Source organism: Scyliorhinus torazame, chromosome 4, assembly GCF_047496885.1.
Source record: "Scyliorhinus torazame isolate Kashiwa2021f chromosome 4, sScyTor2.1, whole genome shotgun sequence".
Lineage (NCBI taxonomy): Eukaryota > Metazoa > Chordata > Chondrichthyes > Carcharhiniformes > Scyliorhinidae > Scyliorhinus > Scyliorhinus torazame.
The window spans coordinates 67,910,031-67,926,659 of record NC_092710.1 but is presented as its reverse complement, the minus strand read 5'-3'; the positions used below and the strand labels follow the sequence as shown (position 1 = coordinate 67,926,659).

Sequence of the window (16,629 nt, the reverse complement as noted above, 5' to 3'; positions counted from 1 at the left end):
GCTTCTGGACCACCCTTGCCAATTTGATTGTCCCAGACTACATGAAGATTAAAACCCTCTGTAATTATTACATTGCGTTTGTTCGAAGTACCAATAGTTTCTCGTTCAATGCTCTGTCCAATTAGGTAACTATAATTAGAGGGCCGATAAATAACTCCCATCAGTGTTTTCTGATGCTTACTCTTCCTAATTTCACCTGAACCCAGACTGATTCTACTTCATGATCTTCTGAAGTCAAACCCTTTTTCACGCATATCCTCGTGACATTCTTTGCTGTCAGGCCCACTCCACTTCCATTGCTTTTCTGTCTGTCTTTCTATTTGTGTACCCTGGAATATTTATTTCCAAATTTTGATCACCTATTACCCATTTCTCTGCAATGGCGAGTAACTCTAATTCATTTACCTCTCATTGTGCCACACGTTTACCTGTTTTATTGTAGATGCTTTGCGTGTTCAAATTTAAAAAAATTGATAGATTATTTAAATTTATTCCCTGCTTGACCCTATTTGCTGATGTACAATTTTTGGAAAACTCGCTGACCCGTCCCGCCTCCTTCTGCTTGTCTTTACCCACATTGCTGTACAGTTCCAATGCCTCAGCTGGTCTCTTTGGATTTCTAAGTCTCTTTCACTCAAATCAGGAACCCCACACCCCATCCCATTAGTTAGTTTAATGTCCAGTCCACAGCCTAATTATCTGATTGGCAAGGGTGCTGATCCCTGCCTGGTTTCTGTGGAGCCCATATCAACACATTCAATATTCTTCGCTGAGTACTGCTGCCAGTTCCCGCTGAAGCACAACTTCTTGCCACAATGATCTTTGTGCCACAGGTTTCATCCTTTAATCTGCTGGACCCTTTGCACGTGGCTCAGATAACAATCCAGAGATAATTTCATTTGGTCTGTGTTTTAATTTGAAACTGTGTACAAAGTGAGAAGATAGTCAGGGCTACCCTATCACATCACACCGGCCCCAAAAGAATGTCAGTGGAGCAAAGGAAGAACTTGGCGCTTAGGGGTTGTCCATGGTGCTGAGCAGCGCAGGTGGCATTCTGGATTAGAACAGGGTTGACATTCCATAGTGTTGCTGAAGCAGAAGAGCAGGGAGCAAGACTGCCAAGAATAATTGGGTGGCTACCTGCCCAGAAGGAAGGGGTCAAGGCAATGAGGGTGCAGCTGTCTGATGTTGAATGAGAGGCAACGCCCTGTGCAGGAAGAATGCCAATCTGATCATCAGAAGGACACAAAAAATGAAAGGGGGCAGGAAGGCAACAGACGCTAAACCTTCAACACAGAAACTATCGCTGAAGACTGAGCTACAGTGGCATGCTCAAAACCCAGTGATGAAGGAGACAGACTCTCCAGGCAAACGGTCACAGGCGTCTGTGCCCTCGTTACTGAAGACCTCATCACTAATCACAATCGTTGTGGACCTCCTCAAAAAATTCAACTAAGTTTGTCAGGCATGGCCTCGCTGTCATGAATCAATGCTGGCATCCCTAATTAACTGAACTTTTGAGATATTCAGTTACCCTATCCTTGATTATAGACTTGACAATTTCCCCACCACAGATGGTAGGCTAATTGGTCTGTAATTCCCTGGTTTCCTGTGGAGTGACATGAGCAATTTTCCAATCCAGAGGAATAATTCCCGAATCTAGGAAACTCTGAAAGATTATATGTAGGGCGACTACGATATTCCTCCCTACCTCCTTTATCACCCTCGGTTGGACACCGTCAGGCCCTGGGGATTTGTCACTCTGGCTTCATAACTATCATAACTTCAATCAGTTTCCCGCCAGTCCTACGTTTCTGACCCAAAAATAAACCAGCTCCTTTTTCCCTGCTCCTCGTTGAAGGTTTAGCCCATTTTAATGTGTTTCTTACTCTCTGTTAGACTGAGTCACAATAATCTGGGAGATTCAGGAGTGAAACTATTGTCTGCAGCTCTGAGGAATCCGGACTGTAAAATAAAGAAACTGGAGTAAGTACCAAACTGTGCATAGAATAACTGAATGTTTGGAACTAAATGATTATCATGAAACAACTCAAACCAGTAATAGTATTAATATCCATAGTAGAATTAATAGAATCATATCCATACTGTCTATTCTGTAACCCTATGTATGTCCAATTTCACCTCTGACATATTTTATCCAGATTGCTATTGTTTTTATTTCTTGTGATCTCCAGGCTGGATAATAACAATCTCTCAGTTTCTTGTGCCGATGATCTCGCCTCTGCTCTCAGTACAAACCAGTCACTGACACATCTAGATTTGGGTTATAATAAACTGGGAAATTCAGGAGTGAAACGATTACTTGCAACTCTAAGGAATCCAGATTGTAAAATACAGAACCTGGAGTAAGTACCAGATTGTGAGAGATTATGTTTAAAACAACTGGATGTCTGACACTGTACATTACATACGAACCTATGGAATAGGAGCAGAAGTATACCAATTGCCCCCTCGAGCCTTCTCCAACATTCAGATAAGACCATTGCTAATCTTTTTAATAAATTTAGAGTACCAAGTTAGTTTTTTCCAATTAAGGAGCAATTTAGCATGGCCAATCCACCTAACCTGCATATCTTTGGGTTGTTGGGGTGAAAACCACGCAGACACTGGGAGAATGTGCAAACTCCACACAGACAGTGACCTGGGGCTGGGATCGAACCAGGGTCCTCGACGCCGTAGGAACTGCTGATCTCCTGTGTGTTTTGACTTGCAGATTCCCAAATACCTCCATTACCTTTATTTCCCTTGCCTAACAAGGATCCATCTACCTCTGCCTTAAAAATATTAAATGACCTGTCTCCACCACCACCTGTGACGGAATTCCAAAGTCACAAAACCCTCAGTAATAAAAAATCTCCTCATCTTTGTCCTAAAAGGGCAACCCCTAATTTTAAAATAGCTGTCCCTAGTCCTGGACATGCACATGAGAGCATTCTGTCCATATCCAACTTGTCAAGACAATTCAGCATCTTTTATACTTCAGTCAAGTCACATCTCACTCTTCCAAACTCCAGTGGAAACAAGCCCAGTCTGTCTACCTTATCTTCATAACCCGCTCATTCCAGGTAGCAATCTGTAAACCTCCCCTGAACTGCCTCCAATGCATTTACATTCTTGAGGAAAACAAAACTGCACACAGTTTTGATGGTGCAGTCTCAACAATGCCCTGTATCACTGAAGCATAATATCCTTACTAAGGATAGCATTCCATAAGCCGCCTTAATTACTTGCTGTACCTGGATACCAACGTTTTGTGACTCACACCAGAACATCTCGGTCCCTCTGCACCTCGTAATTATGCAGCCATTCTCCATTGAAATAATGCTCCCCCTTTTTTATTCTTCCTAGCATGGTGAACAAGTTCACATTTTCCCTCATTATACTTCATCTGCCAGGGCGGCACGTGGTACAGTGGGTAGCACTGTTGCTTCACAGCTCCAGGGTCCCAGGTTCAATTCCCGGCTGGGTCACTGTCTTTGTGAGCCTATACATTCTCCCCGTGTCTGCGTGGGTGACCTCCGGTTGCTCCGGTTTCCTCCCACAGTCCAAAGATGTGCAGGTTAGGTGAATTGGCCATGTTGAATTGCCATGGTGTCAACAAATGTTGGGTGGGGTGACGGGGATAGGGTGGAGGTGTGGACTTAAGTAGGGTGTTCTTTCCAAGGGCTGGTGTAGGCCAAATGGCCTCCTTCTTATCTGTAAAGTCTATGAAATCTATGATTATTACCCACTCACTCAACTCATCTATATCCGTCTGGAACCTCCTTGTGTCCTCTCATAACATACTGTCCTACCTATCTTTTGTCATCTACAAATTTAGCTACCATGCCTTCACTCCCCGTCATTGATATAAATTGTTCAAAGTTGAGGCCCCATTAGACCCCCTGCATGATTCCACTCGTCACATCCTGCCAATCAGACAAGGATCCATTTATGCATTCTGTATTTTATGCCAGTCTCACAACCTTCTGTTCATGCTAATATGTTAACCCCTCCACCATATCCTTTTATTTTCTGCAATAACCTTTACTGTGGCACCTTTCAACTGCCATCTGGAAATCCAAGGACAGTGTGTCTGCAAGTTGCCCTTTATCAACAATGCATGTTGGTCCTTCAAGGAGTTTACTTATCAGTAATAGTGTCATTAATAAACACTGCACATTATTATCACTATCGGTATTAGTGTTATTGATCAAATCCACGGATTTAATCCGATTGCTATAACGTGTTTGTCTCTGATCTCCAAGCCTGGTAGCAACAGCCTCACAAATTCTCACCCCTCCTCCCCGTACAAACCAGTCACTGTGAGAAATAATAAATTCTTTACCCGTCAGCCTGGCCTCAATAAAATTCGAGATGGATTTGTAGGCATAGCATTAGTTATTTTTATTTGACTTGCAAGTCTGACTCGTTTCACACAAACCCAGAACGCAAGCTGCCTCCTGGGTCTCCAGAATCGAGTGATTCTGTAGAACAAAGAAATCTCTACCAACACATTCGAATGGCATCAAGTTTCACATACACGATTCCCATAGGTCATCCTATACCCCTCCTGACCTTGCCATACATCCTAATTGACTCACTTCTCCCAACTTTCCCTGGCCTCTTATTACCCAGCATCCTTTTCTCCTCATACTCTAAACACCCCATCCCCCCCCCTTCTTTGCCATGCTCTCTGAAATCCTTTGTCTGTGAACTAACATGAATTAGACCAGCCTATATCTATATTACAGGAACTAATATCTTTAAAGTAACTATTTTATATCACATTCGTCAACTGATAGGTCTGAATATGAGTTACAATAAACTGCGTGAATCAGGAGGGAAACTTTAAATAATGGAAAATTATTCTCCGTAACGGGCAACAGAATAAAAATGTGGACAAAAGAATAAAACGTATGGCATATATGGTATTGTACTGTACAGTTTCACTAACTTTAATTATACATTCAGCTATAGATTTAAACTTTAAAACTTGTCTACTTAAAATTAGAAACTGCGGAAATATGCTGCAAAGGCAGTTCGCAAACTATCAGTCTGTGGCACTGAGAACCCCAACTGTAAAATACAGAAACTGTGAGATTGTGTTCATGATAACGGGATGTCTAACACTGTACAGTACCATTAATATCAGTCACAGTGTTATTAATATCGACAGCAACTTGCATTTATAAAGCACCTTTATCAAAGTAAAACTCCCGAGGCACTTCACAGGAACGATATTGAATAGATTTGTGCACCAAGGAAGATAAGGAGATATTAGGACAGGTCACCAAAAGACAAATCAAAGAATTTGTTTATTCAGAAAAGAGAGAGGTGAGCTTCAAGATACAGCTGTCAACAGCAATTACCATCATTTGTAATATTCTGAATAAACTCTGTTCATTGTTGTTAGTATCAGCAATATTATTATAAAAATGCTGCTAATTATTAATAGGCACAAATAAACTTGGCAAAGTTGAAGTCCATCAAATCAAGGATAGTGGCAGCATAGATATAAAGTTGGCTCCGTGTTAGGAAACAGACGGTAGTGGTGAAAGATAGTTTTCAGATGGAGGATGGACACTGTGGTACAGTATGTTCACTTTTCGTAATATATATCAACAACAAACTGGGGAGTTAGTGACTTGTTAATATTGTCACTAGACTCATGATGCATCGATCCAAAGTAATGCTCTGAGACCCTGGGTTTGAATCCCACCATGGCAGATGGTGACATGTGAAATCAAGAAAAACAAATTAAAGGTCGAATGATGACCATGAAAATTGGATGTTGCCAATCTCTCAATGGAGGATGCCTGTTGAAATCTACCCGTGGTTAAGTGTCGTCTCGTATACACTTAACTGAGCAGAAATTTAAACTACATGTCTCGGATGCAAAATGTAATCTTAATTGTGTGTATTGATTATAATTGAGAATTTGAAATCTTCTTGTGGTCACAAATCAAATATTCTCAAGAAAGTCCCTGCCAGCAGAAGACGTTTCCGAGATATAATTAAACTTAGTAGCTTACAAACGACTTGAACTTTGAAAATCAGTAATGGTTTCTTGCTCAAAGCAAAACAGCTTGCGCAGACTTAGAGTTAGAATAGAAATATGAAAATACAGAATAAAGATAGCAAATAGTCAGGTAAATAGCATAGGGTGATTCCGGAATGAAGATGGCTGGCCGGACCACTATCTTTAAGGAATTTGTTATCAACCTGAGTCAATTTGTTCCTACCCCTCTAACATGCTGATTGGTTTGGATGAGTCTTCAATACATTTGATTCGATGATTAGTTGTCAATCATCAATGCAACATAGGCTTGACTACGTTGCATCTTTGGATTCCTTCTGTGTGTTGAAATGTAAGCTTACACTTATCATTAGGTTTGGTATTTTGAACAATGGCAGATTCACGTTAACTCTGGTGTTAATTTGACATTGATGAAATTGTTGCACTGTTCAATACTTTTGCAAATGTTTCAAACAAATTCTGTTTGCTTGCAGATTTTTCTGTAAACGATGTGGTTTTTAAATTGATATGGGATTAATTCAGCTCTGTAGTTTAGGACAGAATCCATTTTAAAATGGTTTTCAAACTGGGTTGTTTTTAAATCTATAATCAATACTCCTTTTTACCTATCAAAAATATCACATTCCCTTCAGTGCCATTCAAGTTTATGCCAGAGACATGGCAGCACTGATAGAAATAGAAATTGTGTTTCTTTAATGTCTCACATTTTGCATTATTATTGTCAGTAATAATCTTTTAAACACTGGAGATTTACTCTGATCCTTGTTATTTTTCTCATTCTGATTCCCAGGCTGTATAATAATGGTCTCACAGATTCTTGTGCCAAAGATCTCGCCTCCGCCCTCAGTACAAACCAGTCACTGATGTTTCTGACCTTGAAAAATAATCAGCTGGGGGATTCAGGAGTGAAGCTACTATCTGCCGTTCTGAGGAATCCGGACTGTAAAATAAAGAAACTGGAGTAAGTACCAGACTGAGAGATTGTGCTTATAATGACTGGTGTCTGACATTATTTTGTTTTAAGTCACAGAATCATAGAACTGGTAAGGCACAGAAGGAGGCCATTCAGCCTATCGTGTCCGTACCAATGCTCCAAATGTGCATCCTGACTCTGCATGTTGTTTCTGTTCAAAAAGTTAAATAACACCTCTCTCAAGTCTCCTCTCAGCCTTTTATCCCCAAGGAGACCAGCCCCAATCCGATATAACCTCATAACTGAGCCATTCTTGTAAACCTCATCTGTGCCCTCTCCAGTGCCTGGCAGGGAAGACCGTGAACAGCAATGGCAGGAGTTTTGGGGAATTATTCAGGAGGCACAACACCAATTCATCCCAAGGAGGGGACAACATGCTAAGGGGAGGATGATGCATCTATGGCTGACTAGGGAAGTCAAGGACAGCATTAGCTTACAAAGTGGTGAGAATTAGTGGGAAGCTAGAGAATTGGGAAGCCTTTAAAAGCGAGCAGAGGACAACTAAAAAAGAAATAAAGGGGGAGAAGATGAAATATGAATGTAAGCTAGCTAATAATATAAAAGAAGACAGTAAGAGATTTTTTTCAATATATAAAAGGTATAAAAGGTAAGAGAGAAACAAAAATAGCCATTGGACCACTGGAAATTGAGGCTGGAGCAATAATAATAGGAAACCGAGAAATGGCAGACAAACTGAATAGTTGCTTTGCATCAGTCTTCAGGGTGGAAGACACCAGTGGGATGCCAGAGCTCCAGGAGAATCAGGGGCACAGGTGAGTGTAGTGGCCATCACTACGGAGCAGGTTCTGGGGAAATTGAATGGTCTGAAGGTGGATAAATAATTTGGACCGGTTGGACTACACTCCAGGGTTCTAAAAGAGGTAGCTGAGGAGATTGTGGAGGCATTGGTGGTGATCTTTCAGGAATCATTGGAGTCCGAGGACTGGAAAGTGGCTAATGTGACACCGCTGTTTAAGGAGGGAGGGAGGCAGGAGACGGGAAATTATAGGCCGGTTAGCCTGACTTCGGTCATTGGTAAGATCTTATAGTCCGTTATGAAAGATGAGATTGCAGAGTACTTGGAAGTGCATGATAAAATAGGACTGAGTCAGCAAGGCTTTGTCAAAGGGACGTCATGTCTGACAAATCTGTTTGAGTTCTTTGAGGAAGTAACAAGGAAGTTAGTCAAAGGAGAACCAGTGGCGTGATTTATTTAGATTTCCAGAAGATCTTTGACAAGGTACCACATAGACTGTTAAATATGTTAAGATCCCATGGTGTTAAGGGTAAGATCCTGGAGACTTCCGGTTGCGGCGATGACCAGCTATGCCGCACGTTTCGGCGGCTCCAGCTCCAACGGACCTTCGGGCTCTTTTAAGAGACCCAACGGGAAATTTTTGCGCGACGAAACCCGGTGTGGGGTGAGTTCATAGGGAGTCCCCCCCCCCCCAACGAAAGAGGAAAATATCGGCGGCGGCGGCTGCAGCGCGAGGAATCCTCGACGATAGGGACAGAAAGGAAAAAGAAACAAGATGGCGGCGGAGAAAGCCCAGGCGACATGGGGGCCCGATCAAGACGAAGTTTTAAGACGGTGTGTGGAGCTACTAAAGAAGGAAGTGCTGACCCCGGTGCTACAGGCAATTGAGGGGCTTAAGGAGGCACAAAGGACCCAGGAGACAGAGCTCCGCGTGGTGGAGCAGAAGGTGACGGATAATGAGGACGAGATCCTGGGCCTGGTTGTCAAAACACAGACGCACGAGGCGCTCCACAAAAAGTGCATTGAAAGGATTGAGGCCCTAGAAAACAGAGCACGAAGGAAGAACCTTCGGATTCTGGGTCTCCCTGAGGGAGTGGAAGGAGCGGACTGTGGGGCTTACGTGAGCATGATGCTAAGCTCGCTGATGGGAGCTGAGGCCCCTTCGGGCCCCTTAGAAGTGGAGGGGGCTCATCGGGTCCCGGCGAGGAGACCAAAAGCGTGAGAACCACCTAGGGCGACAATCGTGCGATTTCACCGCTTTAATGATAGAGAAGTGGTTCTGAGATGGACAAAAAGGTACGAAGTAGTAGATGGGAGAATGCAGTGGTACGGGTGTACCAGGATTGGAGTGCGGAGGTGGCGAGAAGGAGGGCGAGTTTTAATCGAGCCAAGGAGATGTTACACAAGAAGAAGGTGAAGTTCGGGATGCTGCAGCCGGCACGACTATGGGTCACGTACCAGGAGAGACATCACTACTTCGAAACGGCGGAAGAAGCATGGACCTTTATTAAAGATGAGAAATTGGATCGGAACTGAGGGACTGATGTTACAGGGAAATGTTACTGTCGATGTATATGGAGAAGTAAATTGGGAAGGGGGGAGACACTAAGAAATGTGGGCGCCGGTGGGGGGGGAAAGAAGGGACATAGGCGGATGATGAGGAGTGGGGTGGGAAAGGGAGCTGCGCCACAAGAGGCGGGTCAGCTACAGGGATGTTCCCGCGCCAGAAAGATAATGGCGGGAAGATAGGCGCAAGGTAGATGGGAGTTCCCCACACGGGGGGGGGGGGTCAAGGAGTGAGCAGGAGAAGCCGGGGTCAGTTGAAGTCAGCTGACTTGAGGAAGTAATATGGGGGGAGCAATCACGCTAGAGGGGGATCTAGCGGGGCGGGGGGGGGGGGGGCGGATGATAACTGGGTTGCTGCTGTAGAAATCAAAGAGGAACTGGCTAAAGAAAGGGTGATCTGGGCTGGAATGCGACACCTGGGGAACGAGTGGGAGCGCGGAATCGGGACGTGGGACTGGCCTAGAGAAGGTGATGGCTAGTCGACATGGGAAGGGGGCAGGTAGCCCCCTAGTGAGGCTGATCACGTGGAGCGTGAGAGGCCTAAATGGACCGATTAAAAAGGCCCGAGTGCCCGCGCACTTGAAAGGACTGAGGGCAGACGTGGCTATGCTCCAGGAGACGCACCTGAAGGTGGCGGACCAAGTTAGGTTAAGGAAAGGATGGGTGGGACAGGTGTTCCATTCAGGGCTAGATGCAAAGAATAGAGGGGTGGCCATACTGGTGGGGAAACGGGTAGCATTCGAAGCAAGGAGCATTGTAGCAGTTAGTGGAGGCAGATATGTAATGGTGAGTGGCAGGCTGGAGGGAATGGAGGTTGTGTTGGTTAACGTATATGCCCCGAATTGGGACGATGCGGGATTTATGAGGCGGATGCTGGGACGTATACCGGACCTGGGGGTAGGAAACTTGATATTGGGAGGAGACTTCAACACCGTGCTGGACCCAGGGTTAGATAGATCCAGATCGAAGACCGGAAGAAGGCCGGCAGCGGCCAAGGTGCTTAAGGGGTTTATGGACCAAATGGGGGGAGTGGATCCATGGCGATTTCTTAGACCGAGGGCCAGGGAGTTCTCCTTCTTCTCCCATGTTCATAAAGTGTACTCCCGGATAGATTTTTTTGTTTTGGGAAGGTCGTTGGTCTCGAGGGTGGAAGAAGCTGAGTATTCAGCCATAGCTATTTCGGATCATGCCCCACCTTGGGTGGACCTGGAACTAGGAGAGGAGAGGGAGCAGCGAGCACTCTGGCGATTAGATGTGGGATTGTTGGCGGATGAGGGAGTCTGTGGAAGAGTGGGGGGATGTATCGAGAGGTACCTGGAGGCCAATGACGACGGGGAGGTCCGAGTGGGAGTGGTATGGGAAGCACTAAAGGCGGTGGTCAGAGGAGAGCTGATCTCCATCAGGGCCCACAAAGGGAAAACAGAACCCGAGGAAAAGGAAAGACTACTGGGGGAGATCTTAAGGGTGGACAGGGAATTTGCGGAGACCCCGGAGGAGGGACTGTACAGGGAGAGACGACGACTCCAGACGGAGTTCGACCTTCTGACCACCAGGAGGGCGGAGGTGCTGTGGAGGAAGGCACAGGTGGTGCGGTATGGGTATGGGGAAAAGGCTAGTCGTCTGTTGGCCCATCAGCTGCGAAAGAGGACAGCGGCGAGGGAGATGGGGGGAATTAGAGACGAAAAGGGAGCTACGGTGCTGAGAGCAGGGAAGATAAACGGGGTGTTTAAGACCTTTTACGAAAGACTTTATAGGTCCCAGCCCCCGGAGGGAAAAGAGGAGATGCGGCAGTTCCTGGACCAATTAAGGTTCCCGAGGGTGGAGGAGCAGGAGGCGGAAGGCCTGGGGGCACCAATTGGGGTGGACAAGGTTACCAAGGGGCTGGGAAATATGCAGACAGGGAAGGCTCCGGGACCAGATGGGTTCCCGGTGGAATTTTATAGAAAATATGTGGACCTGTTGGCCCCGCTGTTGGTGAGGACTTTTAACGAGGCCAGGGAAGGAGGGACTCTACCCCCGACAATGTCGGAGGCGACGATATCGCTAATTTTGAAGCTTGATAAAGATCCGCTGCAGTGCGGGTCCTATACGCCTATTTCACTATTAAATGTGGACGCCAAATTGCTAGCAAAGGTGCTGGCATCGAGGAAAGAGGACTGTGTCCCGGGGGTGGTGAACGAAGACCAGACAGGGTTCGTAAAGGGGAGACAACTAAATGTCAACGTGCGACGGCTATTAGGGGTGATAATGATGCCCCCAGTAGAGGGGGAGGCAGACATAGTGGCGGCAATGGATGCAGAGAAGGCATTTGACAGGGTGGAGTGGGAGTACCTATGGGAGGTGCTGAGGAGGTTCGGCTTCGGGAACGGGTTTATTAGCTGGGTCAAACTCCTTTATGGGGCCCCAACGGCAAGTGTGGTCACGGGTCGGCAAAGATCGGAGTATTTCCGACTATACAGGGGAACAAGGGACTATACCGGGATGCCCGCTATTTCCATTACTGTTCGCGTTGGCAATTGAACCACTGGCCATGGCGCTGAGAGACTCCAGGAAATGGAGAGGGGTGATTAGAGGGGGAGAAGAACACCGAGTGTCGCTCTACGCGGATGACCTACTGTTGTATGTGACGGACCCAGTGGGGGGGATGACCGAGGTCATGCAGATATTGAGGGAGTTCGGAGATTTCTCGGGATATAGGCTTAACATGGGGAAGAGTGAACTTTTCGTGATCCACCCTGGGGACCAGAGTAGAGGGATAGAAGGCCTGCCTCTAAGGAAAGTGGAAAGAAACTTCCGATACCTGGGGATTCAGAGCGCCAGGAGCTGGGGAACCTTGCACAGACTTAATCTGACACGATTGGTAGAACAAATGGAAGATGACTTCAAGAGGTGGGACATGTAGCCACTGACATTGGTGGGCAGAGTGCAGGCAGTAAAGGTGATGGACCTCCCGAGGTTCCTATTTGTTTTCCAATGTCTCCCTATACTAATTACTAAGGCCTTCTTTAAAAAAAAATAGACAGGAGCATCACGAGCTTCGTGTGGGCAGGGAAAGTCCCGAGGGTAAGGAGGGGGTTCTTACAACGTAGCAGAGACAGAGGGGGACTGGCGCTGCCGAATTTGGGCGACTACTATTGGGCCGCCAATGTGGCGATGATCCGTAAATGGATGATGGAGGGAGAGGGAGCGGCGTGGAAAAGACTGGAGAGAAAGTCCTGTAAAGGGACGAGTCTAGAGGTGCTGGTGACGGCGCCGCTACCGCTCTCACCAAAAAAATTTACCACAAACCCAGTGGTGGCGGCAACATTAAATATCTGTGGACAATGGAGGCGACAGAGAGGGGTGCTGGGAGCCCTGGTGGGGTCCCCAATCAGGAACAACCATAGGTTTGCCCCAGGGAGGATGGATGGAGGATTCCAGAGCTGGCACCAGTTGGGAATTAGGAGGGTGGGAGATTTATTTATAGACGGGACGTTTGCGAGCTTGGGAGCGTTGGAGGAAAAGTATAAGCTGCCCCGGGGAAACTTTTTTAGGTATATGCAGGTGAGGGCGTTCACAAGACAACAGGTGAGGGAATTTCCATTGCTCCCGACACAGGGGATCCAGGATAGAATGCTCTCGGGGGTGTGGGTCGGGAGGGCAAGGTGTCAGAGATATACCGAGAGAAGAGGGGGAGGAGCTGGTGGGCGAACTAAAAGGAAAGTGGCAAGAAGAGCTCGGGGAGGAGATCGAGGAGGGTATGTGGGCTGATGCCCGAAGCAGGGTAAATTCCTCTTCCTCGTGCGCCAGGCTTAGCCTGATTCAATTTAAGGTGCTACATAGAGCACACATAACGGGAGAAAGGTTGAGCAGGTTCTTCGGAGTGGAGGACAAGTGTGGGAGGTGCGGCGGAAGCCCGGCAAACCACACACACATGTTTTGGTTGTGCCCGGCACTGGAGGGATATTGGAGGGGAGTGACGGGAGTGATTTCGAAGGTGGTGAAGGTCCGGGTCAAACCAGGCTGGGGGTTAGCTTTATTTGGAGTTGCGGATGAGCCGGGAGTGCAGGAGGCGAAAGAGGCCGATGTCGTGGCCTTTGCGTCCCTAGTAGCCCGGCGTAGGATTTTACTCATGTGGAAGGAAGCGAAACCCCCCGGACTGGAGGCCTGGATAAACGATATGGCGGGGTTCATTAAACTGGAGCAGATGAAGCTTGCGCTGAGAGGATCGGCTCAAGGGTTCACCAGGCGGTGGCAGCCATTCCTCGACTACCTAGGGGAACGTTAGAGGGAAGATAGATGACCAGCAGCAGCAACCCAGGGAGGAGGTAGGGGGAGGGGGGGGTGGGGGGGGTAGGGGAAAGTTTTATTTTATGTTAATTGATTAGTTTACCATGTTGGTTAGTTACTTGTTATTAGACTGTGGTTATTATGTTACATGTACTGTTTAAAAAAAAAAAAAAATTCTTCTTATGTTTGATGTGTAAGGGGAAAAAATTGTGATCGAAAAATTTTCAATAAAATATATATTTTTTAAAAAAGGGTAAGATCCTGGCATGGATAGAGGATTGGCTGACTGGCAGAAGGCAGAGTGGGGATAAAGGGGCCTTTTTCAGGATGGCAGCCGGTGATTTGTATTGTGCCTTGGGACTGTGCTGGGACTTCAACTTTTCACAATGTACATTAATGATCTGGAAGAAGGAGCTGAAGGCACTGTTACGAAGTTTGCAGATGAGACAAAGATCTTGTAGTATTGAGGAAGCGGGGGGCTGCAGAAGGATTTGGACAGACTAGGAGTGGGCAATGAAGAGACAGATGAAATACAATGTGGAAAAGTATGAGGTTATACACTTTGGAAGGAGGAATAGAGGCAAAGACTATTTTCTAAATGGGGAAATGCTTTGGAAATCTGAAGCACGAAGATTCGACTTGGAAGTCCTTCTTCAAGATTCTCTTAGGTTAACGTGCAGGTTCAGTTGGCAGTTAGGAAGGCAAATGCAATGTTAGCATTCAAGTCGAGAGGGCTAAAATACAAGACCAGGGATGTACTTCTGAGGCTGTATAAGAAAAAAGAAAATTACAGCACAGGAACAGGCCCTTTGGCCCTCCCAGCCTGCGCCGATCCAGATCCTTTATCTAAACCCGTCGCCTATTTTCCAAGGATCTACTTCCCTCTGTTCTCCGCCGTTCATATATCTGTCTAGATACATCTTGAACGATGCTATCGTGCCCGCCTCTACCACCTCCACTGGCAAAGCGTTCCAGGCACCCACCACCCTCTGTGTAAAAAGCTTTCCACGCACATCTCCCTTAAACTTTCCCCCTCTCACCTTGAAATCGTGACACCTTGTAATTGACATCCCCACTCTTGGTAAAAGCTTGTTGCTATCCACCCTGTCCATACCTCTCATAGTTTTGTAGACCTCAATCAGGTTCCCCCCTCAACCTCCATCTTTACAACGAAAACAATCCTAATCTATTCAACCTTTCTTCATAGCTAGCACCCTCCATACCAGGCAACATCCTGGTGAACCTCCTCTGCACACTCTCTAAAGCATCCACATCCTTCTGGTAATGTGGCGACTAGAACTGCACGCAGTATTCCAAATGTGGCCGAACCAAAGTCCTATACAACTGCAACATGACCTGCCGACTCTTGTACTCAATACCCCATCCGATGAAGGCAAGCATGCTGTATGCCTCCTTGACCACTCTATCGACCTGCATTGCCACCTTCAGGGTACAATGGACCTGAACTCCCAGATCTCTCTGGACGTGAATTTTCCCCAGGACACTTCCATTGACCGTAGAGTCCGCTCTTGAATTAGATCTTCCAAATTGCATCACCTCTCATTTGCCTGGATTGAACTCCATCTGCCATTTCTCTGCCCAACTCTCCAATCTATCTATATTTTGCTGTATTCTCTGAGAGTCCTCCTCGCTATCTGCAACTCCACCAATCTTAGTCTCATCTGCAAACTTGCTAATCAGACCACCTATACCTTCATCCAGATCATTTATGTATATCACAAACAACAGTGGTCCGAGCACGGATCCCTGTGGAACACTACTAGTCACCTTTCTCCATTTTGAGACACTCCCTTCCACCACTACTCTCTGTCTCCTGTTGCCCAGCTAGTTCTTTATCTATCTAAGTAGTACACCCTGAACCCCATACGACTTCACTTTTTCCATCAACCTGCCATGGGAAACTTTATCAAACGCCTTATTGAAGTCCATGTATATGACATCTACAGCCCTTCCCTCATCAATTAACCTTGTCACTTCCTCAAAGAATTCTATTAGGTTTGTCAGACATGACCTTCCCTGCACAAAACCATGCTGCCTATCACTGATAAGTCTATTTTCTTCCAAATGTGAATAGATCCTATCCCTCAGTATCTTCTCCAACAGCTTGCCTACCACTGACGTCAAGCTCACAGGTCTATAATTCCCTGGATTATCCCTGCTACCCTTCTTAAACGAAGGGACAACATTAGCAATTCTCCAGTCCCCCGGGACCTTACTCGTGCTCAAGGATGCTGCAAAGATATCTGTTAAGGCCCTAGCTATTTCTTCCCTCAGTATCCTGGGCTAGATCCCATCTGGACCTGGGGACTTGTCCACCTTAGTGCCTTTTAGAATACACAAAACTTCCCCATTCCTTATGCCGACTTGACCTAGAGTATTTAAACATCCATCCCTAGCCTCAACATCCATCATGTCCCTCTCCTTGGTGAATACCGATGCAAAGTGTTCATTAAGAATCTCGCCCATTTCCTCTGACTCCACGTATAAATTTCCTCTTTTGTCTTTGAGTGGGCCAATCCTTTCTCTAGTTACCCTCTTGCTCCTTATATACGAATAAAAGGCTTTGGGATTTTCCTTAACCCTGTTAGCCAAAGATATTTCATGATGTCTTTTAGCCCTCTTTATTGCGCGTTTGAGATTTGCCCTACTTTCCCGATATTCCTCCAAAGCTTCATCAGCTTTAAGTTGCCGAGATCTTATGTATGCTTCCTTTTTCATCTTAGCTAGTCTCACAATTCCACCCGTCATCCATGGTTCCCTAATCTTGCCATTTCTATCCCTCATTTTCACAGGGACATGTCTGTCCTGCACTCTAATCAACCTTTCCTTAAAAGACTCCCACATTTCAAATGTGGATTTACCCTTAAACAGCTGCTCCCAATCCACATTCCCTAGCTCCTGCCGAATTTTGTTATACTTGGACTGTACCCAATTTAGCACTTTTCCTTTAGGACCACTCTCGTCTTTGTCCATGAGTATTGTAAAACTTACGGAATTGTGATC

General features: G+C 46.1%; 1 protein-coding gene across 1 annotated transcript in view; it reads left to right on the top strand.

Annotated features, from left to right (window-relative positions):
* The window catches only part of LOC140411386 (uncharacterized), a 190,482-nt gene that overhangs the window by 33,043 nt on the left and 140,810 nt on the right, over window positions 1-16,629 (top strand). The window contains 3 exon segments of the mRNA XM_072500500.1: window positions 1,900-1,986; window positions 2,196-2,366; window positions 6,831-7,001. Coding sequence (XP_072356601.1) covers window positions 1,900-1,986; window positions 2,196-2,366; window positions 6,831-7,001 — 429 coding nt within the window.